The 25,474-nt window shown below is 35.3% G+C and overlaps 1 protein-coding gene across 1 annotated transcript in view; it reads right to left on the bottom strand.

Annotated features, from left to right (window-relative positions):
- The window catches only part of LOC148949345 (ferric reductase 1), a 141,935-nt gene that overhangs the window by 98,324 nt on the left and 18,137 nt on the right, over positions 1-25,474 (bottom strand). The window contains exons 2-5 of the mRNA XM_089093381.1: positions 13,296-13,452; positions 9,099-9,334; positions 7,264-7,355; positions 4,487-4,745 (exon numbers count right to left, since the gene is read on the bottom strand). Coding sequence (XP_088949507.1) covers positions 4,487-4,745; positions 7,264-7,355; positions 9,099-9,334; positions 13,296-13,434 — 726 coding nt within the window. The 5' untranslated portion in view covers positions 13,435-13,452. The remainder of the gene's footprint in view (positions 1-4,486; positions 4,746-7,263; positions 7,356-9,098; positions 9,335-13,295; positions 13,453-25,474) is intronic.

Genomic DNA, 25,474 nt, shown 5'->3' with positions numbered 1-25,474 from the left:
TCCTTTTGTATCTGAGACTTACGGCTCACTGAGCCGTTCAAAATCCGGCCTATATAAGTCGGCATAATTTCTAATTTTTAGGCGTTTCTGTTCTTTTCTGGTTTTAATCTGCATTGAGCATGCCTTGTTTGATGCATTTAAAGTATTAACGATATTTTTTATCTTTCCTTATCCTTTTACGATAGCTGGTATTTACCCCACCCCCAGAAAAAACACCCCGAGGAAAATAATCCCCACGGAAAATATCCCTGAGAAAAGACATGGAAAAATATCCCCTCCCCCCACCGAAAGATATCGCATCCTTTTGAATCTGAGAATTACGGCTCACTGAGCCGTTCAAAAACCGGCCTAGTTTGTTTGAAGAAAATCCCCCCTTACTTTTAATGCGAAGAAATAGTTTGTTTTCATTTTACACTGATGGCGGTAGAATTGAATACATTGCCCTCCCCCTATCCATAATTGACGTACAACGCATCTTTTAGTAGCAATGTATTGCCCCCTCCCCCCGGTCACCGAATTTACTACTTAGATTGTTAAACATAATTTTAAAATAATATATTTAACAGCTTCTCTGACAAATACAAGGTTACGAAACTACAAGCTTAATATACAGCATTCTCTTTTTGCTTAAAACTGTTTTAATTTGACAGCAAAAACAAAACCCTTTGACTAGACCGATAGCGTGAACACACTGGAAAAGGGTGACAGCTAATTATAGGCCTCACATTGGAGTCTTGTGTCAAATCAGAGTGGGCTAATAACAAGAGAGCGATGGATGTCTCAGTTAGAGAAAAGATTACAATTGAGAAAAGCCAAAATTTAACGAAAGGATAATTATTTCTTTTTGCGAGAATTTGGGATTGTAAAACATAGGGTTTGGTTAAAAATAATATATTTATTTATATCAATTGATTATATTTATGTTTGTATGGTTTGGGGGGGGGGGAGGTGTTTGAGGTAAATGAAAATATTTACGTTTTAGCTGAATATACTGGAGGATGTCCAAGGAAAATTCGTTTGAAAATAAAAATGCACTTACATTGCTAATTGCGGCTGCCAAGGCCTCAAGCTCATCAATTATGTTAATTGTTCTATCCATTCTAGTTGTTTGCACTATGTCAAAATACTTTCTGATAATTTAATCACATTGCATTTTCGTTATATACGAAATCTCAAGGGCGAATTGTTATGTAACGGGGAAAACCATATGTAACAAGCCCTCTGATTGGCTGAGAAGAGGGATGTATCCGACTCGCTGATTGGCTGAAAAGGAAACACGTGATCTAACTGTTTCCGGGAAACTCATAACATTCGCTGAGAGCGTGCCAACAACAACAACAACAACATTGACCTTGACATTCGCTGAGAGCGTGCACTTACAACAACAACAACATCGACCTTGGAAATTTAGGTCATTGACCCCATTAACCACGTGTTCTCCCTAATGACTCTATGCCCATATATGGTGTGGGGTCACGAGTTATAGGGTCCTCTCTACTGATATTGTTTCCTCCTTAGAATCTTCTTTGCACAAACAATACACATCCATTTCTAACCCAGATGAAGTGAGGTCTTGTTTTATTAATACACTTTACGCCAGCCAAAAAAAAGTTACATCTCATACTAATTTGACACCAGAAATTTCGCACGACATGAAAATTTTGTATAATCTTCGCAAAGACTCTTCAATTGTAATAACTAAAGCAGACAAGGAAATTCACTTGTAGTCATGGATACCTTAGATTACGACAATAAAATTTATTCACACTTAAATGACACAAATACATATACTTCCATGACTCACGACCATACTGATAAGTTTGCGAATAAAATTATAACCAAACTAGAGAATCTAAAACAAAATGGCAAAATCACCCCACAATTGTATTATAAAAATCTCCCCCGAGGTAGCTTTTGCCCAAAGATTTACGGTTTACCGAAATTACACAAGCAAGGTATTCCCTTAAGGCCAATTGTAGCATGTACGAAAGCCCCTGCTTCCAATATTGGAAAGTGGTATGTACAGCCTTCAAACCGTTACTTTATTCCCAAAAATCGTTACATATGTAATTCGGTAGATTTAGTAGAAAGACTTAAAAGTGCAAGCATATCAGAAAATACAATGGTAAGTAGTTTTGACATAGTTTCTATGTACACAAATATTGATATAGCAATACCTGAGCAGTTATTAAAAAACAAAATAGAAGAAAATTATTATTTAATTGAAGATTCCACAACAGGAATAGATCGCCAGGTTTTAATGTCCCTAGTCAAAATTTGTAATAAGTATTCAATGTATTTTTAGTTCCGTAATTCTTTTTATCAACAAAAAAATGGTCTCCCTATGGGTGCACCGCTATCCGGGTTATTAGCGAACATTTATGTAGAACACCTTGAAAATTGGGCCTTAAGTTCCTATTTTTCAAAACATGTTTATTGGGGGCGTTATATGGATGATGTAATATCTCTCTGGAATTATGGGGAAAATGAACTTAGGTGCTTTCTAGATCACCTTAATATATATGACCGAAATCTACAATTTACATTAGAAATTGAAAAAGCAAATAAATTACCGTTTCTGGATGTTTTAATTATTCGCGACATTGATAAACTGAATTTTAAAATTTACAGAAAACCCACACAAAATAACAGATATCTACATTTTAAATCCAATCACCCCCCACAAGTTAAAAGAGGTGTTGTTACATCTCTTGTTGACCGTGCCTTAAACATTTGCTCTGAATCTTACATCACAGATGAACTAAATTTTATTAGAGACATACTTTTTGGAAACGGTTATCCTATTGTATTTATTAACAATACAATTAGCCGAAGATTGGCAAGACACTCCCGTAAAGTTAAGGGTCTTTTAGAATGTGAAGTTCCCGTCAAGCCCTCAAATATAATTTAACTTCCATATATTCCAAAAGTCACTACAAGTTTAAAAAGAGTTTCCACGCAAAATAATTTTTATGTTGTGTTCACAAATGATTTTAAAATCATGAGTTTACTAAACTCTGGTAAAGATACAACCCCAGTTACTCGCCAAAGAGGGGTTCATCAAATACCTTGTGACTGTGGCCATTTTTATGTTGGTAGAACCCATCAAAATTTACGCCTGCAACAACACAAAGATGACATAACTAAAGCTTTAAATTCTAATGGTACAAATATTTCCTTCGATTCGACTTTAAGCAGTAACATATATGATAACCCTAGTCATAAAATGCTTTTTGAAGAAACTTGCCTTATTAGCAATGATTTAGGCATAAAACAGGTTGTTTGTGAGGCAATTGAAATTAAAATCAAAATAAATAGTAATATTTCTTTAAATAGAGATTTGGGGGAATATTCACTTAATGCCCTATACACAAATCTAATTAAAAATGATTTAACTAATTATATTAAAAAACCAGTAAATAACTCCAGTCAACCTATTACGAATAGACCATCTAGTTTAGCTGCCAAGAAGGCGAGATTAGCTTTAAAATCTTGTCTGCAAGTATTTTAATTCCATCTGAATGAACTGTTCTCTGTCCAATTCGTTTCGAGTACCAGTCCTGGTTGAACTTCCTTGAAGTAATGATATTGGGGCTTTTTTAAAACATTTTTTAAAAAACCTTTTAGTTTTAATGGATTAATTTTAATGTAAGTCTCTTTCATATTTTTTTTATTCTCTTCGTTCTGTTTGTCTGAGGACGGCCCTTCGATATAGGGCAGAAATATTTACTTAAAGTTGCTTTCCACTGTCTTGTATAAAAATTTTTCTATTGTTTTACTTATTGTTTATGACGGACAGGCAGTGTGGTCATCGTCGCTGTTTGAGAAAATAGTTAATTTTCTCAGAGTTAAATCTTAAGCGGTTTAACACGGGAAGGTGGGAATTAATAAGTACAAGCACCACTGACAGTTTAGCGTCAAGCGACTTCATTAAAAAAGCAGAAAATTTCAAAGAAAACTCGATATTTGATACGAGTTAAATCCAGTCTGCTAAAATCAGGCCCGGGTTAGATTGGGAAAATCTTGATAAGTTAATTAGACTGTTTGACTGTAAGCAATTAGGCCTGCTGATGACATAATTCTATCTGCTTTACCCTGCTCTTCATCTCTAAAGTACCTGAAAAATTTTGGGTCGAGTAAGGTCGGCGATCACCTTGGTTTATTTTTGACAACTAGCGCCAGTTTCCACTCTAATTGGTTTTCTATACTCTTAGGGGCAGCAGTTATCCTTTTGAAATGTCAACAAAAATCCGAAAATAAAAAGCTGTTCTTATGGCTGCCGTAAATGAGAAAAAAGATGTACCAGTGGCTAAAATACTTTTTTACTAGTTGTGCGGCGAGACTAAGCCTAGCAGGGTCACTATACCTCCAGAATACTAAAGAGTAGCTAAATTTTCTTTTAATTTCGTCGATAGTCTAGTAGGGCCATAATAGTTGTCTTCTAAATACGTCAACAGATAATTCTACAATTAAAGGTATTACTTACAGTAGTCGTAAATGACCACAAAGGAGTACCGGTTGGTTTTGCCTTCTGCGTGGTTGATACTGTAGTTGTGGCTGTTGTTGTTACCTCTCTTGGCGGCGAAGTCTTTTCAGTCGTAGAGGCAAACGTAAAAAGAGGCACTTCAGGCGTAGTGATAGGATACGGAGATTCAGTTTGTACAAAAGAAACTGATCGACTAACTCGAACCCGGTCGGATTCAACATTGACCCAATAATTACTATAATCTTCAACAAAAGTTCCTCTGAAATTATAAAAAAAAACAATTCAAAACAACTAGAAAATCATTAATGCACTATACATATTTGTTGATGGAAAACTTTATAAATATAGAGGGATATATATATATATATATATATATATATATATATATATATATATATATATATATATATATATATATATATATATATATATATATATATATATATATATATATATATATATATATATATATATATATATATATATATATATATATATATATATATATATATATATATATATATATATATATATATAAAAGCTAATATCTACTAAACAATGGCAGCTGTTAAAGAAAAGCAAAATTTCACAGTATTTGGTTTCGCCATTCTTTATTATTGTTTGAACCATCATTTCCCCAGAGAGTGCTGCAGCTTAACTGTGTCTGTTTAAGTTCTCAGGGGAATAAACACTTCAGCCATTTCATACACATAGTTTAACTAAGTGCATTGCTAATAAGGGAACCCCAATTTCAAGATTTTCACATTTTAGTTTTCAGCTGATCGCAGTAATATGGTTAATATTAAAGTTAACAATAATCATAGTTGTTGCGATGGATACAACCTATTAAAGGACACACCATCGCCCATAGAGGCCAAGATTTGGAAAACACGTTTTAAAAAACTGGCAAGTTAGAAAAAATCGCAATTTTTAGCTGATTTAGGAACGGTAACCATTATTTAACTTAGTCTTAATAGTAAAATGGTATTTTAGAAACAAACTTAAGGAATTTCAAAAATTTACGTCTAGCTTGACAAGTCATCTCAAGAGCACTATGGAGGGACAAATACTCATATGATAGAAGACGCAGTTTGTTAGGAAGCTTCTAATGTTTAATACTGATTTCCAGTAATCAATAGAAAATATATAAAGGTATCTGCCACAATGGCAAATACAATAAAAACAGGAAAACTTGAGATGATAAGAACAAACATATTTATTGTGAGTAAGAAGGTAGATTTCATAAAAAAAAAAAAACACAAAACTAAATGATCTGTAAAAGCTGACATTAATATCAGGAGACTTTCTATTGTAGCTACCTCAATCTCCTACAGTTTAATAATAAAGGAATGCTAACATGCCGTTATCAAGTTCAAATAAGCGATATTTACGTAAAAGTACGTAGGCCCCCTAAAAACCAGATTTTGCTTTAAAGTCAATTTTTTCAGAAACTTTATGGTTTTTAGTGGGGGTAAGCTGGCCCTCGAAAGCCTTGTCTTGCTGTGACTCCTCACTAGTCAAACCAATTAACCCAAAGAAGTAATAAAGTATTAATATCAATAAAAGCAAAATTTATCTTTTTCTGACTCTAAGGATGATACTTTTAAATAATGACATTGAGCAGACACATGACTGTCATAAAGAATCAACTGAATTTACAAACCACATACTGTTTGAAAGCACAATTCTTTTCCTTGTTCCTTCAGAATTCTTTACTAATTAAGCGTAATTCGTGTTTGTCTTTGATACAAAAATTAGTTAATAAGACAAAAGGTTATCTAAACTAAAAGATAATTTCATACATATTTTTTAAAGCTCTAAAGGTATATATTTCTTTTAATATACTTGAAAAAAATTTGACGGTTGGTTTAAGCATTCCAATTTTTTGAAGCATTAAAATAGAGTTGGAAAACAGTGGAAGCACTACTCCAATCATATATAAATTAGTAATAAATGAGGTTGAGCAAGTGATGCCAACTTTTGCAGTTGAGGAAGGTTTGAAGGACTAGGAAGGTAAATGTTGCAACTAAAAATAGGATACTACAATCCAAGGTAATTACAAATATTAGGTGCAGTTTTCAAACGCGGATACCTCAAAGAGTCCAAGAGGATATGCTAGATATTTTCCAGTAGAATTTATTAAAAATAGTTGCTGGTATCGTTTGAGCGACAGTACAACAAACAGTAAGCTCTGATAGAAACCATAAAGAAATGATTATAATGGTGACCATAAAGAAACGTTAAGAAACGTCAGGGCAAATTTTACGGATGAGGATGCTAGTCTTTAGTATTCTATCTGCGGTCAAACAAAACATAGGAAGCTCTCAAATGGAATGTGAAGAGGTGATCAGAAAAGATTTAAAGGGAATTGGATGTTCACGGAAAGGTGTAAGTAATGAAGCTTTTTAATAGATTGGGGCGGAGGAGGACGTTTGCTGCTGCTTTGGAGTCAAAAGGATCATTGCTGCGATGAGTAGTTTGTAGTAGTTGCAGTAAGAACTAACAATTGATATTGCTGGAGAAAGCTCCGGTTTTCGTTTTTTTGGAATTTAGAATTTCAAAACAAGTGTATGCCACAACTATCGACTATTTTTGCAATAACTATGACTGACCTGACTGACCTGAGAGCAAACCCTATTACTAAGGTTCTATCTTTCTCAAATATTCGATGCATTTTCAGGACTGAGGCTCTTAAAGACCAGTCTGAGAGGAATTTACCCCTTTTCTTTCTTTTCAGTGCCCTTGACAAAGAACAATGACTGCAAAGCAACACATACCTGAAGACGACATCACCTTCAAAGTTGGCCGGAGATTGCCATGTCAGCACAACTCTTTGTTTTCTTGCATTATTTGCATGCGTCACACCATTCTAAAAAAAAGAATATTAACTACAAGTTATGCACGTGGGGTAGTAGCAGCTTATGAAAAAAAAACAGGCAATTAAAGCCATTTCAGTATGGATACACAGACACGAAATTAATCGCTTTATATTTCAGTGAGTTAAACATCCATTTTCGTCTCTGTTACATAGAGGTCGTATCTAACATTTTCACATGTCTGGTGTAATTTCTTAAAACCAGTTGTTAAGCTGTCCTCAAAGGGAGGGCCAGAAGAATAATTTAGACCAGGAGGATTGAAAGGTGATTGAGAACACACTGACCTACTGATCCTTCCTTACAATGCAGCTCAGCAAATGGTTTTCGGCAATTATTTCCGAAGTTTGAAAATTCCATATACGACCTTCATGCGTGATAATGACGATTTATTCGTTGACAGAAATTTCTGGTCGACCTAAGTTTGATTTATCTTATGAAAACCTTATTTCGGTACTTATGTGTTATAGGTTCCACACTTTGCTCTTGATTTGAAATAAAAACCGGTTTTCTGTGTCCACTCGGAGATAATCAGCTTAGCCTGAGCGAGAGAAACTACTTTGCCGGTATATTTTAATTAAATATTTAAAATAATAGGTGGTTAGCTTAGGTATTTAACATAATGCGTTCTGGGCAGCACGGTCTGCTTTCCATAACACTGTTGTATTCTCCATAATTTTATTAGTAAAGTAGCCTATTATATTTTCAACATATTTTGGTATATTTCATTAGGATTAATCTAACTTCACTTCTTTGGTGTGGTCGCTAACACCCTTATTTCTTCTCGCTTGCTTTAAAATCGTTCCCTACTTTTATTCGGGAAAACCTTTTTTTCAACTTTTTTTTTTTTAATTTGATCCAAGGTTGTAGTTTTCCCAGTTTTATGAATATAATTCTTAAAGTGGAAAATTAAAAATCAGACTATTAAAAATGAATGCGTATACCTTAGCATGTGGGAATATAAACAAGTAGCGCGGCATCGTTAAATCATCATCTATTCTTCAACACACATCTGCATTAACAAAGAGGAAATGGTTTACAATGGTACAAAAAAGAAACAAGGAAGTTGAGCTGATGCTCCAGTCTTTTGTCATTGCAAGGAGAAGGGTTAGATCAACAACATGAATATAGAAACGAGTTTCCATGGGGAATTAATACAAACACTCAGTTTTCATATAAGCACAAGTCCTTGCTAAATAAACTTTTCACCCTTTACAGTTAAACCTCCTGAACTAATCAATGAAAGTAAATTCTTTCTGTCATGCAATGTATAGTTCTAAGCATATATGTACACTAAAGTAAATGGGACGGGGCTATAATCGTCTTGCGAAGAAATTTTTCAAACATCAGTTTTAACTAGGCTAAAAATGTTCACTTTGAGCACCTCACAGCCGTTTCCCCCAAATTAAGAAAATTCTAACAACATATCTCGACTTATCCAGAATGGTAGGGTAGCCTTGAAATCAATATATTAATATCAAAAATTCCTGTGTGACTAATCGTATTAATTAGTTTGATGCGTTAACTTAGAATTCAGAATACAAAATCAAGGATTTTTCAGCCTGTTCTTGTTTTTCAAGCAGGCAAACAATACTCTCATAAAGCGGGACTGTGTTTTTCTATATTACTTAAGCACCGTGAGAGAAGGGGGCTTCGTGGGGTTGTCATCTTCACTAAGCTTGCCATTTGTGTAGCTTAAGTCCTTTAAACTAATATTAATACTGTATAAATGAACCAACCTGAGTTCCGCCAGAGCATTTCATGAGTCTTCCGCTGTTATCAAGGGGTGCCTCGAAAGTTCCAATGACTTCGTTTGTGGTAGCATCTCTTGCGTTTATGAGGAAACCTTTAAAAAGTCCAGGACTTGAAGGTAAGCTCCCAATAGCAACTTGGACATTTTCTCCAGAATTGATAACGACCTTATCAGCTGCAATAGCAAACGGCGCAGGAAGGGGCTTTGGTGAACCACCATGACCTATTCAATTTGTTTAAATGATTAGCTGGCTTTCAAACGGAATGAGTTTAGATTAATTTAAGCTAAAGGAATATGCTCTAATTCAACACCGATTTTTGAATGGAACTATGCACCTTGATACGTCTTTGCGGTGCAATCAATTTCTGGTCACTGTTTTGTGTTATTGATATATACAAATAAATTTGAAAATAATTATATCAATTTGAATACAATCATAAACTTACATACTGCGATCACTATAAAGACTATAATATAGCCTTTTAAGATTGAAGGGTATGATGTAATTTAAAGCCAAAATTTGAATTGTATGTGCAAATAAAATTTAAAAATGCAAACTTGTAATCTAATCATCCCAACATGAAATCTTGCTGCATCAACTAACAAAAACACGAACGTCGAAATAAATCTTGGGAGAGGGGATGGAGGTAATCATATGGTAAGGCGAAACCTTTGAAGGGAAGGGAGTAAATGTTGATTTAGTTTTCGAAGAAAGATTCATATATGTAAACGCTTTGATCTGATCTCGTCCGTTTAGAGCATAGATCTTCAAACTATCGATCGCGCTCTACTGGTAACTCGAGGTGAATTTCAAGACACAGCAGTTGGACTGACTGACCTAATTTGCACTACTCATCTGAAAATTATGAGTAACGAAAAAGAAGAACTAGTGACCCGTGTACCTGCCATTCAGTCAGTGTCTGCTCATATAGGAGCAAGGTTATTTTATGACTACAGTCAAAAAAGTTCGAGAACCACTGCAATATGCTGTAGAACCCAAAAATAAAATGAGAGGGAGTTTCACGCAGCTATATGGTTTGAGTTAGTGCTACCCCAATTGTTAAAAATAGAAAATTTCAAGTAAAAACTAAAAAAAAACTCAAGGACTTATAAAATCAAGACTAAAGACTGAAAAACTATAGACACGAAAATCAAGAACCAAGAAAAAAAACTTTTTCCCGTGCTGACCAATGGTCTGCGTTGCCCAGGTACCTATTTCCTGGTTCGATACCTTAGGCCAGGAGTGCAATGCGTGATTGGGGAAGAAAACATCCAATTACTTAAACTCTACAATTAGGCTATGTACGAAACAGAAAAGATTCCAAAAGGCAAATAAATGAATGAACTCAAAATATTGTAATTTTGATTTCATTTTTCAAGTAGCTACATAAAAAGTTTCTGATCTAACCTTTTTTTGGGCTTTCAGACGACTTAAGAGGATTGTAAAGAAAATTCATTTGATCTCCTCTGAGAAACTGATCTCAAATCAAATTGATTGACAATGTCCCAGTGGATATGTTTATCTTCGAATAAAAAAAATTAATGCAATCAAACATTTTATAATTTATAGCATTCTCTGTCTTGTTGAACTAACCCAGTATTCTTTGAAATTAATTTGGTATTTTACACTGAACAAAAGATCCTGTCATGGAAATATCCAGCATTTTGGTTCGGAGGGGCGGGAGGGGAATTAAAACAACAAATTTTAAAAAGCGCGTCAAATATTTGTTGATATGTAATTTTGCTACTTTTTTTTACGAGTCAGACCGAAGTTCAGGAGGGGGGGGGGACAAACTCCCAACTAGATACGGCCTTGTGAACGAGCAAAAAGTCTTTCATGCGTGAAATATGTATTTATTCTCAATTGCTTATACACAGCTTCCATCTCGCGAACATGAGCAGGAATAATTCTTAAGAATTTTGGCTGTAAAAAGAATTATCAAATATGCACTAAGCAGAAAGATTACTTTGAGTTGCTTTCGCTATTTCAGAGAGTACATTCACAATCTTAATCAATTTTTTTTTTTTTTTTTTTTTTTTTTTTTTTTTTTTTTATAGCAATTATCCCTAGCAGTATTATTTTGGACATATCGAAAACCAAGAGTAAGCTAAAAACATACTCTTTGGGTCAAAAAAGAAAAGATTTTTAACTATGGTTTGCTTCCTTATAGGGATGCCCTTTGGGGAGTGATCAGGGGCACTATTCAGTAAGATACAAAATTTCATAATATGTATATTAGGATATTTATCGTTCTTATCCCCTGAAATGGCACATTAGTTTCAATCAAATACAAGTTACATTTGCTTTTCTGAAAGTTGAATGAGACTATATAAAAGTAAATGAGACTATAAAAAAGCTGTTTCTACAGCAAAATTAAAGAGCTAGTATTTCATTTATAGGAGCTTATTTTACTTCAGTTTTACTTAGCAAACAAAACGGATGAACATAATGAATCCAACTAATTACCATCAAAATTAAAGAAGTCTCACTTAAGCTGAACAAACGCAAGCACACATCAAATACTTGTTTTTGCTTTTAAAATATTTGTACTGAAACCTCACCAAAAGTTCAAACTAAAAACTTAAAATAAGCACTGACACAGCTTCAAAGGATGAACAAATCCGGAACAACGAACGTTACTCGTAATTTATCTTTGACGCTCCTACAAAGTCCTAAATTAATGACTGTCGCATAAAAAAAAAGAAAAGATTAATGTTCAAATTAAAGAAAGTTAATATAGAATTTTCAGGTTCATCTGTCTCCGTACAATATTTTTTTGTATTTGTCCTTGACGGAATATTAACTCCTTTAGTTTTTGAATGTTTAATTATGGTTAAGGTTCTAGAAAATAACACGTCATGCTAAAATTTATTATGGTACTGTAACCTTTTATTTCGTAAGGGTGAGTATTGCATATTAAAGATGAGCAAAATTAATCCGTCTATGCCAATTTTTGATGATCCGTGAGAATCTTGCAACCCAGGAAATAATTTCCACAGAGGTCAAATATTTGTACAGTTCTTCAGCACGCCGAGTTCCAACAGAATTGAAGGAATTCTATGTGCGATTCCTTGCTACAGTTAAGCCAGTCCTTCCTTCACACAGCTGAACCTTCTTGCAAAAACCGATATTTTGTAGTTCTCATTCAAGCATATTACCGGCAGTGTCAAAATATTTTAACAGTCTGGTGGAAAATGAACGTGTTTTAAAATTCCAAGAGTCCACTATAGTCGTCTCAGAAAACACTTGTAATAGAAAAGTAATTCTAATTTAGAGAAATGATCCTAGTATCGAACACTAAAAATTCCTATTTCCTCGCTAGCAAACGTAAAAAAAAAAAAAAAAAAAAAAAAAAAAAAAACAGCAGTGATTTGCCGTCATTTTCTAACGTAATGACCGCATCACAAGATCGATCTTTAGACATTTTTTGTCCAAAGATCAATGAATATCCGATTCTGGACTTTCAGAATGGTAAATTCTGGACTCCACTTTCAGTCAAAAAAAAAAAAAAAAAAAAAAAAATGTCACTTGGATGCATGCGATGTCGATCGCAAGAGATGACTGTTCGGTCGATTCCCTGAGTAACTTTTGGTTTAAGAAGATACAGCATCTTATATTTGCTGATTCAAGGGTGGATGAGCAGGGGTAGGCAGCTCCCTCTTCCCCACTTTGAGCCCTTCAGTTGTATATATTGAAAGTGAATCTTTGCTTAAATCTTTTTTCAACCAGGTATACCATAACCTCCTTTTATAAAAATTTAGGTGCGAAGCTAGAGAGCTAGCTGTGACGGGCTGTTCACACAATTTGATGGTCTTGCGAGTATTTGGTTATCCGCAGATAGATATTTTTCACTTTTGGGAAGGATAGTACCCGCGGATATTAAATGATCCAGATAGTCCAGAGGATAGCATCCGAATAGCTTCAGAGTTCTAAGTAGCCGACAAACTCATAATCACACAGAAAGGTGTAACATATCTACCTTTCTACTAATATATCTGACTATGAAGTATGACTAAATACCTTTTGAGCAAGAAAGTGAATGATGGCGGTAATATGTGAATAAGGGTTTGATTTGAATTTGAGTGTCTCCTAGGTGGCATCTTCTATGGATATAATCTTGTAAAAGACATGAGGGAATATAGCCCAAAATCCAAAGATTCAAAGCGTCACCTAGTTATTTACCTGGTAGCATGTGTGAGCAAGCAGCATCGGGAGCTCCTCTTGAAAAGCCTTCCACATCTAAAATGCACAAAATGGAAACAACAATCAATTTGGCAGCAATTGATTGTATTGCCAGTTTTAGTTTTCCTCGGGCAGTCATTGAGGCAGTAGCTATAACCTGTAATTAGAACTTTTTAGTATTTGGTATAGGAAGATAAAGCGTCAATTGTATGGTTCTCAGGCATTCCAATTATACTAGAATGATTTGCATCAAGATTTAAGGTCTATTTCAGGAATATTATTTTCTTTCGGAGAATTTCGCTTGATATTTTATATAACTTATTTCTAATAGGTGGTTCCAAGATGGCTAAAAGTTATATTTTTGGCATCAGTACAGAATATACTACTACTATTACTGCTACTACTAACAGCCCCCTGCAGCACCAAGTCACTTGAGGCCAACACAGCTACGCACCCTCCTCCTCCATCCTAGTCTATTCAAAACCTCACTATTTACACTCTCCCAAGAAGCTCTCATTTCCCTTAAATCTTTCTATACGACATCCTAAATACCCAACTGGAGACGACGTGCTTTTCGTTTGTCCCTAGATGGTAGCCGACAAGGACAATCTTTGGCAATATGTCATCCTTTATCAGCAGAACGCGCCCTAGCCATCTTAACCTTCCTCTAATTATAGCCCTAGAAAGCGTGATTGAACCACACTTTTTGTACAGCCTACTGTTTGAGATACGATAAGTCAGTCGGGTACCAAAAACAATCCGTAGGCAACTTCTCTGGAAAACATCTAGCAAAACTCCCTCTGTTTATCGGAGCGCCCAGGATTCAGAACCATTTTTGACCACTGTCATCACTGTAGCTTCCAATATTCTAATCTTGGTTCGCAGAATTATCTTCTTATTATTCCAAACTTTTTTCAACCGTGAAAAAAAACACCCTGGGTCTCGGCTATTATTTTTTAGCATCTTCACTGCAACCACCGTCTTTATTAATAATTAAAAAAAAACAAGTTTTTTCAACTGAAAGTAAGGGCAACATCAACACTTAAAACGAACAGAAATTATTACGTACATGAGAGGGATTGCCCCATCCTCAATACCTCGCTCTTCACGCTAAAGTTCTTTAGTGCTTTTAAAAAAGCTTCTTTTGTTCTAATTAAACGAACCTTGTGTTTCAGAAGTCGTTCTTAAGAAATTGGGACAAATAGCGTAAAGAGCGAGGTATTCAGGAAGGGGCAACCTCCCTCATATACGTATTCAGTTCTAATTTCTGTTCGTTTTAAGTTTTAATGTTGTTCCTTACTTTTAATAGAACAAACTTGATTTTTTTAACTTAATTTCTGATCGTTTTTAATACTGCCAGGAAATCTGGCCCCACCTCTAGGATCTCTCCTCCCCAAAGATATATCCTCTAGACAATTCGATCCTGGTGAAAATTTACCCCAGACAATTACCCTTAACATCTCCACGCGTAAAATTGAGTGGGCAAAGAGAAAGCAAGACAGAAAAAGAATTTTATATAGGAATTCTGGCAAATTTCCCCAGTTTAAAATTTCCCCTGAAAAATTCACCCCCGGAAACGTCCCCTCACCACCCGAAGAATGTATGCATACTTCCCAATAACATATGCTATGCGTAGCCTAAACATTAGGCAAACTTTATAACTTAAACCCCTTTCCCCAGGGGCTGTGGGGGTCATCTTATCTCCAAAGGCGTACTTATTTCGCCTGTCAACTATGCTGAACAAAATGGCTATCTCAAAATTTTGATCTAACGATTTTGAGAAAAACAGGCATGGGAAGGGGTCTAGTTTCCCTCCAATCTTTTTGGTCACTTGAAAATGGCATTATAAGTTTTTATTTTCGTTTGAATGAGTCCTCTCCCGATATTCTAGGACCACTGAGTCGATACGATCACCCCTGGGAAAAACAAACAAACAAAACAAAAAAATCTCTGTGCCGCTCGGGATGCGATTATTACATTCTATGCTACATAGAAAAAGATTATAGGGCTGTCTCTCTTATTAGCTCTGAAATTTCTACTGGGTTGTCTCCCCACCGTAATATAGTATGTGCATGTATGAGTATAAGAGTAGGAGACAATAGGCTTGAGAATACTTGCGCGGTATATCAGGTCTTGTTGATAGGAGCTTATTTCAAAGTGTGGAAAACCATGTAGTGACCAAAGTGGGTTCAGGCTTACTCAAAGCCTCCATTGGACTGGAGGTCCTGGGGACTATTTGTTGTCCGGTTCTAAGTCGGCTTAAGCACGCTGTATAGACTTTAAAAGAAGCTATTATTCCCCAACTTGTACGAATCTGACCCGACCTGCATTGATCTGACCTGTATTACTTTTCTTCAGGTCACAGCAATCTCAACGATTTAAATAATATAGAAATTGTAACACGGAATATTATGACGTTGAAAGATCACTATCGTATTGACATTTTGACGGAAGGATTCAGACATTTTGAACTAGACTTAGGCATGGGGACCCATAGACTGAACTTCAGGGGGGGGGGGGGCTTACCTTGTCTAATTGGCATTTCAGTGCTGTATAATTGAAATCTCAAGACAAAACATCATAGGCAGCGCTATAGCGCTACCTAAGTAAAGAGGAATGTGGGCACAATATATTGTTCTTTTTATGCCAGGGCACTTCTTATAGAAAGAAATGTCATAGGAAATTCAAAAGAGCTCATAAAGCGCAACCAGATCCCGCTCCCCCACTTCAATCATTTCCTAAAACACATCCAATCAAAATTTTGAGACAGCCATTTTGTTCAGCGTAGTTTAAAGGTCCGGAAATTATAACTTTGAGAGTGACAACCCCGCTCAGCCCTTAGAGCAAGGGTTGTAAGTTATGCCCTGTGGGGATATAAGGTTATTTTAAAGATAGGGTGGTCGTATAAACCTCACAAGGGGATCATTTTATTGGTAATCAGAAGTTCTTCTGTAATGCAGCCCCCCCCCCCATACACCAATTATTTCTCCGAACACATTCAATCATAGTTTTTGAGATAGCCATTTTGTTCGGTGTAGTTGAAAGGTCCAGAAATTATGTCTTTGAGGATAAGGTTTTTATAGAAACGAGGGTCGTACAAGCCTCTAAAGTCGGTTCATTGGATTGTTAATCAGAATTTATACTGCTCTTTTTAAGAGTCAAAGTGATGAGAAGTCAAATAGCCCCCCCACACACACACAAACATGTCGTACTTTCTAGAAAGACATCTGATAGAAATTTTAAGATGGCCATTTGTTGTCGTAGAAACTTAGAAAAGGGCTCAGTCGGTTGGTAATTGAAAGGACTAGTGCCTTTTTTAATTGTCAAAAGTGATTGGAGGGCAATCATCCCTCCACGCCCATCATTTCCCCAAACACTTCCAGTCAAAATTTCCAGATAGTTATTTTGTTTGACGTAGTTTAAAAGTCCAGAAATTATGTCTTTGATGATGAGAACCCCCTCAGAGTCCTCAGGACAAGGGTTTTAAGGTATGCCCCGATGGTATTTAAGGTTTTTTATGGAAACGGTGGTCGTATAAAATTCGGAGGGGACTCATTGGATTGGAAATCGGAAGTTGAAGGACCATTTTTAAGATTCAAATTTATCAGAGGGCAGCTATACCCCCCACGGCATATTTCCCCCTAATGCATCCGTTAGACATTTTAAGATAGCCATTTGTTCAAAAATAGTCCAAAGTTCTCATAACATGGCCTTTGATAAGGGTTTTAAGTTATGCCCCGAGGGGGGCGTGTAAAGTTTTTATGAAGAGGTGGTAACGTGAACTTTAGAGGAGGCTGATTTGATTGGAAATACATACTTCTAGTTCCATTTTAAGAGTCAAGCGTGATGGAGAGAAAATATCCCCCCCCCCTCTCCCTGATATCCTCTATTCCCCAAACACATTCGATCAAAAGTGTGAGACAGGCATTTTGTAGCAAAATATTCCAAAGAGAATATAACAATGTCTTCAGTAATCAAATATAAGAAATATTTAGCCGGACGTTTAACTAAATCAAAACAAACTATAAGCATGTGAACTTTCAAAAAAGTGACAAAGCAATATCTCAAGAACAATTTATATTATTAAGTTAGATTTTTTAGAGTAAGTTGTGGGGGATCTTGAACTAGCGAGAAGGCACTATGTGTATACTTTTAGTACTACAATTACAGTTAATGTAACTAATGACGCTAAGAGCATTAAGGTGAAACTTCTAGGAAGTGTTTAGGGGGCATTCCAATTAAACGAAAAAACTGTATAGCCTACATGCAGGTTTTCAAAAAGGCATATAATAGGCATAATAGCTAGAAATATCATTGAAACATTTAAAGAAGTCTCTCAAACCAACTTATTTCCCAAACACATCTAAGCAAAATTTTGAGACAACTATTTTGTTCGGCATAGTAGAACGGTCCAGCAACTATGTCTTTAGGGATATTGGGCATGTCAAACCCCCAAAATTATACCAAACTATGAATTTTTATTTTAAAAAAAAACTGAAAAGATATAAAATATTATTTTTTATCATGAAAATGACTTTGTCATTAAAAAACGAACAGAAATTAATCTAAAAAAACTTTTTCCACAAGACAAGTTTTTCAAAGAAAAGTAAAAAGCTCCATTAAGCCAAAAATGGACAGAAATGAAGTCAAGTAATCATCCAAGCGTAAAACTACCACAAATCACTATCAATAAATATATGAAGCTCAAAATGACCAGAAATTAGAATAAATAGCGGAGTCAAACTGGAAACGAGCAAAAATTAACTTTTGTATGGCTGATATGCCTTCTCAAGACCAGAACATAATTTGCGCTTTACTAAAAACAAAATATGTTGAAATGTTTTCACTTTTTTACTTAAATAAGTAAAAAACTCTTTTTACTCCCTTTTTTTACCCTTTTTTTATTATAAGGAATAAATATCAGTATAGGTAAATTTAACTGACAATCCATGGTCATTTTTTTTCTGTAAAGCCTAAGTTATGTTCTGGTCCTGAGAAAGCATGGGGTTTGTCAGCCCTAGTAATGTTAATTTTTGCTCGTTTTGAGTTTGACTCAGCTATTTATTATCATTTAATTGTTGATAGTGATTTTTGGCAGTTTTACGCTTGGAAGATTATTTGGCTTTATTTCTGTCCATTTTTGGCTTAACTGAGCTCTTTACTTTTCGTTGAAAACCTATTCTGGGGAAAGTTTTTTAAATTAATACAAATACATGACACCGTCATTCAGTAAGATGGAGGGGGGCTGGCGCCTTCCCGTGGCCCCCCCCCCCCTTATGGGCGCCCATAGACTTAGGAGTTTCAGGAACTCATTCCCCAGAGGTAAGGAACATGATTTTTTTTCGTTTAGGATTTATTTATTAGGGTAGGAAAGATGGGATATATAGGCAGGGAGTAGGGCTCAGGATGAATAAGGGAAAGTCACTCACACTAAGAATAAACTAAATGAGGGAGAGGAAGTAATATTAGGTAACAAGAAAATTCACCAAGTGACTAGGTTCAATTTGGGGGGCGTATTACTGTTAAAAAGGAGTTGGAAAGAACAGTTGAAAAAAGTTTGAAAGAATAGGAAGATAAGTATGCTTAAGGTTAACTAAGGTTAGAATATCGGAAGCCAAGTTCATGACCGTGTCCAAACATGACTGAAACTTGGGCGCTTCACAAGGCTGTGGAAGACTTGTAGATGTCTTCCAAAGCAAGGGTCTAAGGATAGTTTCATGTACTATTTTGACTGACCGTATATCCAACAGTACAGTATCAAACAACGTACACCAGAGGGCGCGTGCCAGGCGTCGTGGAAGTGCGCCAAGTATGGCGGAAAGTTTGCAAAGCGTGGCAGGTCCGTGCTGCACACGTGACGTTCTAAGATGTATACCAGGTGACGTAAAGTCGGCACTCCCTCGCCAATTGGCCTAAGGATATTAATGTGAACTTTTAGGAAACGTTGAGAGGGATGTTGAACTAAATCAAAAGCTGAACTAAAAATCTCAGGAACGCCTGATGGTATTAAGTTGGAGCAACAATGGGAAATAAAACCGATGAGAAATTAATTTAGAAACTTTTTCTAAGAAAGTAGCTTGTCAAAGAAAACTAGAGATCTGTATTAGATAAACAAGAGCCGAAATATACTAAAAATAATAATTCAAACTTGAAACGAACAGAAATCACCATCAATGAATGAATGAGACTCAAAACGAATAGAAATTACAATAAATAATCTGATTAGACTTAAAACGAGCAATAATTACCACAAACAGGAGTAGTCCTAACGCCCCCTAAGTCGTCTATAGGCCAGAGCGTCATTTGTGCTTTGCTGAAAACAATTTTTGTTTCGATAATTGTTTTTTTATTTGTCGGACCACCAACAAAAAAGAAACCAAATCTGCATAAGAACCAAGACTACTGAAAAGAACTAATGAAAGCAGACTTACTCTTTAATATACAATGATGTTCATTCGTGGAAGTCTGATTAATTTCGGTTTTATCAACATTATGACAAACCAAACCAAAAAAACGCTCAAAGTATGTTTTGTTTTAGTAAAGCGTAAGTGACACTCTGGCCTTTAGAAGGATTAGGGGACATTAATCCTACTTCTGTTTGCTCTGATTTCTGATTATTTTAAGTTTGACTTGATTATTCATTGTAATTTCTGTCCGTTTTTAGGTTTCATTTATTTCCTTGATAGTGATTTCTTTCGTTTTAAGTTTGAATTATTATTTTGTATTATTTCTGCTTGTCCTTTGTTTAATATAGCTTTCTACTTTTCTTTAAAAAATTATTTTCTGGGAAAAGTTTTTTTTAATTAAGTCGAGAAAAAGCAAGATAGTTATGGTGAGCTAGTTGCTTGAAACATGATAGAATATTTACAATCTATATTTCTATGATGTTAGCCTAGATATTGGCTCGCTCTAAAAAGTGATAGAGTAAATGCAATCAACTTTGCCCTCACTGAATTTATACTTAAAAATATTTTCAATGTTGTAGGGAATTAATAGCATCTATTCACTAGTTTTGTAGTTTTGCTGGTCAAACGTAAAGAAGAAAACTTTATTTGAGTAAACCGTGGTCATAAAAACAACTCCTCCCTCTAAATCAAACATCCAAAATAATTTGGCATTAGCACGACAATAATTTTAAGAAGCACTTCTGCGGTCTTCTCATAAAGAAGATACTACAAAAAAGCGTAATTATATAATTGGTCAACGAAAAGGACGATCGGCTTTTTCTTTAGTTATTTCTGTCTCTCTTCGATCTTGAGATATTAAAAGATCCAAAGTAAACCAAAAACCTATCAGAGTAAAGAACTGTTTAGTTTCAATTATTCTAAGACTCATTAGTACTTTGCTCAAGCACGTGCTCTGAATTGTAATTTTAAAAAATAAAGTTTTTCCGAGGGAAGTAAAGAGACAAGTTGAAACTTAAAACGAACAAAAATTAGTACTTCACAGCCTATCTAACATATATTAATAAAACTAGTACAAATAAACCAACTAATTATGTTTCCCTATGCTTTTAGGATTATACAAAACTAGCGCTGTTCTGAAAACACAAAATAATATAATAGTTTTGGTACAGTAAGAGCAAATCAATTAAGGTCACTATTTATAGAATCAAAATATTATCAATCCCTTTTAGGATCAATTCCTTTTAAGGTAAAGCAACAATCCATTTTAGGATTGTATACTGAAAGTTACCAATGTCACAACTGGTGTAAGACTATGGAAGGCTTTTAGATTCGTTTAGTGTTGTCAGGCTGCATACTCGCTGTTGACTCTTAAATCAATAATCCTGTTTTTTATACTTGACTTTTGTGTTTTCAGTAAAGCGCTAGTTAGATAGGCTGTGAAGTAATAAGTTTTTAACTTCGCTCTTTACTTCCCTCGGAAAAACTTTGTTTTTTTACATTAATCTTTGTTCGTTTTTTGATTAAAATTTAATGTAGAAACAACGTTGCTATGATCTTTTTTATTTATACAGAATAGTGTATGTTGGTTTTGAGTTTTAATGACACTCCTAAGTTTCAGTTGAAAACTTATTTTAATGTAGTTTCTAATTATCACCGATCTAGGGGAGATAAGACACCTATAGAAAATACTGAAAACAACCTTGACAGCTAAGAAAAACTTACAGTCTATAACATGAAGTTCGTCATCCATACTTCACAAAACAATACATGTTTTTCAAGAACGTTTGTTTTTTTATTAACAAAAAACTGTTTTTATCGGCCGACTTCCCCTGAAAAGGCCTTAATGAAGATAGGGCTTTATAAATCACATACTGACTAGCAGAAACTAGAAGGCTACTGTAACAAAAGAGAGCTGTTTAAGGGCTCATTTAGCAGCTTACATTTATACCTTATCCCTTTTTATGAATTTCACTTGATAGCACATTCCCATAAAGTGCACTTTCGGTTGTTTTCCCCATTTTGTTTAATGAAAAAAGTATCTTTTCTAGTGAAATGACCCAAAAAAGGTGTTTTTCGAAATCTAGGCAGAAGCAAAAAACAAAGTGGGCAAGAACGTCCTTTCCCCTCAATTACCGACGCTAGAACTAGCACACAGGCTTCATCGCAGAGTGAAGTTTAAAGGTTCAATTCAAAACTGTTCAAGCTTAGTTTTTGGTAGATTTTCAGTTGAAAAGTTTTTAGTATTAGTTAATTTTTTTTTCGCAATAATCTTTTGCTTTTAAGATGAGTAAGCGATTTATGAAACTTACTAAGAGGGTCTGGAGTGGGAGTATATGTGAGGGGTATAATAAACCTCCAGTTAGGGGCTTTGGACCCTAATTATTGCAATGGTATCGTTTTATGCTTCCAAACTCTTCCGATTAAGAAGTGGTTCCAAAAGTGCCGTTTTTAGTGCTATATGGCACTTTTGGATTGTAAAATGGATAAAAAGCACGTAAAAATGAGCCGGATACCGATACGTCCGATTCCACATACAGCCCTTCCCCAGGGACTATGGAGGGCCATATCATCATCAAAACCATATATATTGGACTTTTGAACTATATTAAACAAAATGACTTATCTTAAAATTTTTATAGGACTTGTTGGGGGGAGGGGGGACTATTTGCCCTCCAATCTTTTCGGTCACTTAAAAAAGGGCACTTACAAATTTAATTCCCTTTCAAATGAGCTATTACACACCTCTTTAAGATGCTCTGGCCACCCCCTAGCCCTTCTAGAAAAAAAAGAAAGAAAAAAAGGGAGACAGATCAGTGCTACCCATGCAAAAAAGTCATTTTCCTTGGTGTTTAAGGTGGGGACTTTAATTATCCTACAAAAGCTTTTCGACCATGCTGATTCTAATGGTACGCTTTTTGTTTCGACTTGACGCCATTTTCAAGGGGTTTCAGGCTCTTTGTTCAAATCACCATAAATTTATTTTCGCAATAAACTTTTACTTCTAAGATTAAACGAAAAAATAGTTATTCCTGGTTCAGTGTCAGATGGCAATTTTTTCTCACTAGACAGTTTTTTTGAAAACGCGTTTTTTAACTTTTGGTTACAATGGGCTGTGGTTCGCTCTTTTCTAGGTTGCAGCTGCCGCTGCAGCCATGATTTGAGGAGCGCAGATCCATGGCCTGAGTTGCCACCCGGCGGGGAAAAATTACTAGAAGTTTGTGATTTTTTGGTTGATTTAGTGATTTTGTTCAATAATCTAGTGATTTATGTGCTGATTCAGTGATTTTTTTTTCTATAGGCAACATATAAATCGCAAGAAATAGGGATAATTCACTAGGGGTGGCAACCCTGCCCGTGGCAGAACTAAAAATAGACAAATTAAGAGGAAAAAGTCGATCATATATAGATAAGATTATTAAAGTTTTATCTTTCAGAAAAGGGGCTGGGAACCTGGGATTTCTTGCGCATTACGCCTTCACATTATAAAACAAATTTTGTAAATTGAAGATCTTTCCAGGGACGGTTTCCTGCAAACAAAAAGAGCGAGAAAAGAAGAAGTTTGGTTTCCCAAAAAGTAACTAAAAATAAACCAACTGTAGAAAGTCAACGACAAATAAATAAGGTTATCAGTATCTTGAACTTTCAGAGAAGAGACTAAACTGGGATCCATATGTCTCCTTTTGCAAACACCTTCCCATTGCAAAACAATTTTTGGAAATTTAATATTTATTGTAGGGAAGGTCTCTTGCAAACAAAAAAGAAAAAAGAGAAGTTTCTTTTCCTGAACTAAGGTTTAAGGATTTGAAGTTACGGAAAGTTCGAAAAATTGGGCATAAAATGCCCATTTTAAGGCTCTTTAGCCTTTATCATTCATAAAGATATACCGTGAGCCCCGAGAGATGTGCCCCTTTCCCCAAAATAATGTGTTTTGATGATTTTTTCTTAAAATTTTTTTTTAGAAAAATAAACATCCAGATTCACGTGCTTCCATTCTCACTACAAAAGAGGGATTATTCCTATACCCCTTCTTTACACGTATCCTTACACAGTTACATTTTTGATTGACAGAAGTGTATCGTTGCGCCACATATCTAAATGAAAACAGCAAGTGACATGATGTGGGATTCGATTATCGACGATTAAAAACTTTTACCTCCCATCCCTGGCATAATGTCCACTACCCATTAATGATCAGTTTCGAATGAACCAATAAAATAAACACTTAATGATAAATCATTAGACAAATTGAAATACGTAGACTTTTTGTAAACTATCAAATAAACTCACACAGAATCCCCCCCCCCCAAAAAAAAAATCTACAAAAAAATGCTGAAATAAGTCCCATTTTTTCAATACTGAAAACACTTTTTATCTTCACTTTAAAAAATGCACATTAAAGGTAATTTCTCAGCATGAAGTTTTCTGCATAACATGAGCTATTTGATGCAGGGGAGAATCTCCAGCCTTTTTATTGGGGAGGGGGCAAGAGGGGTCCATATCCAGATCGTTAAGGGGCATGGGATATATGATAATTTTCCCCACATTATTGGGTGGGGGCAACTACCCCCTCCCCCTTCCAAACAACGCCCCTGATTAGAAGGGCTCTAGAAATTGTTGTTAGCTTCTGGAACTCTAATTAAATGAATTGAATAAGGTAATTTGATTATACGCGTTTTGTGTGAAGAATATGATTTCTAATGCTTTACACTTGAAACTTCTAACAAAATCTTTGCCTCTGCAAGGTAGATTTGTTTCTGTAACAAATATTAAATTTAAAGGCGCATAGCTAATGCTATAATAAGGAAAAATTCCTTCGCTTTGCTCCTTGGTGGATTGATTTTCCTTGTCAGTGTACGTGGAAATATTTCTTTTTGACAGTTTGGAGTAGATTGATTATTGGTCGTCAGGTCTGGGAGTTCAATCCTTTCTGCAAATATCAGCAACATATCTAGCAGCTTGGAGTTTTCGTGCATAATTCCTTATCAATTAAAATGGCATATTTCAACCCCAAAACAGCATTTCTTATTAAAAAATTAAAAATACTGTTTAATTTATAAATTTCTACAGTTTGTAGTTTCTTTGAAACCTCCCATGAACCGGAACAAAAGTACATTTATCCTGATACCCTGTGTGACCTTCTGATTTGTTCCTCATTTTGTAGAGCTTGCACATCACCCAAGCTTGGCCACCAAATTCAAGAGTTCCAGAACAAACTGTTGTACACACACTGAATAGATGTTTGACGGTCTTTCACGACATTCTTTGGAATTTTATTCTAAAGCTTAAAAAGATTATTTCGGATTATGTTCTTTTTCTGCAACAAAATACTATTTTGAAATGGTCAAAACAAACATCTGTAATGTCAACACTATAAAGCCTAATTGCTCAGCATCAGAAGTGGAATGAACCTGTGGCTCAGAGATATGGCATAGGATTTAGACTATTTGAAATTTCAAAGGCTAAAGATTGACTTTCGTCCACAGACCTACTAAAAAGCCTTCAATTAATGAATAAGTTGTCAGCTACACAGTGTAGTTAAAATTACTTAGCTAATTGTCCTATTCAGGGGCGCACCTAATAAGGGGAGATGGGGTGAATCACCCCCAAAGTTCCAAGACGTCGATGCGTAGTGCCGACACCTTGGAACTTCGGGCGTCTTAATTTAGCTTATGTGTCCGTATTTGCCGGCACACTGGACGATTTTGTCGGCACACTCTTTATCCCACCCCTCCAAACTCAAAACCCTAGCTTCGTCCCTGGTGCTATTAAGGT

The sequence above is a fragment of the Artemia sp. Qi Xiang Cuo genome, chromosome 8 (genome assembly GCF_049724085.1).
Source record: "Artemia sp. Qi Xiang Cuo chromosome 8, ASM4972408v1, whole genome shotgun sequence".
In the NCBI taxonomy this organism is placed as follows: Eukaryota; Metazoa; Arthropoda; class Branchiopoda; order Anostraca; family Artemiidae; genus Artemia; species Artemia sp. Qi Xiang Cuo.
Note: the sequence above shows the minus strand (reverse complement) of the source record. Positions and strands in the feature narration are given on the sequence as shown.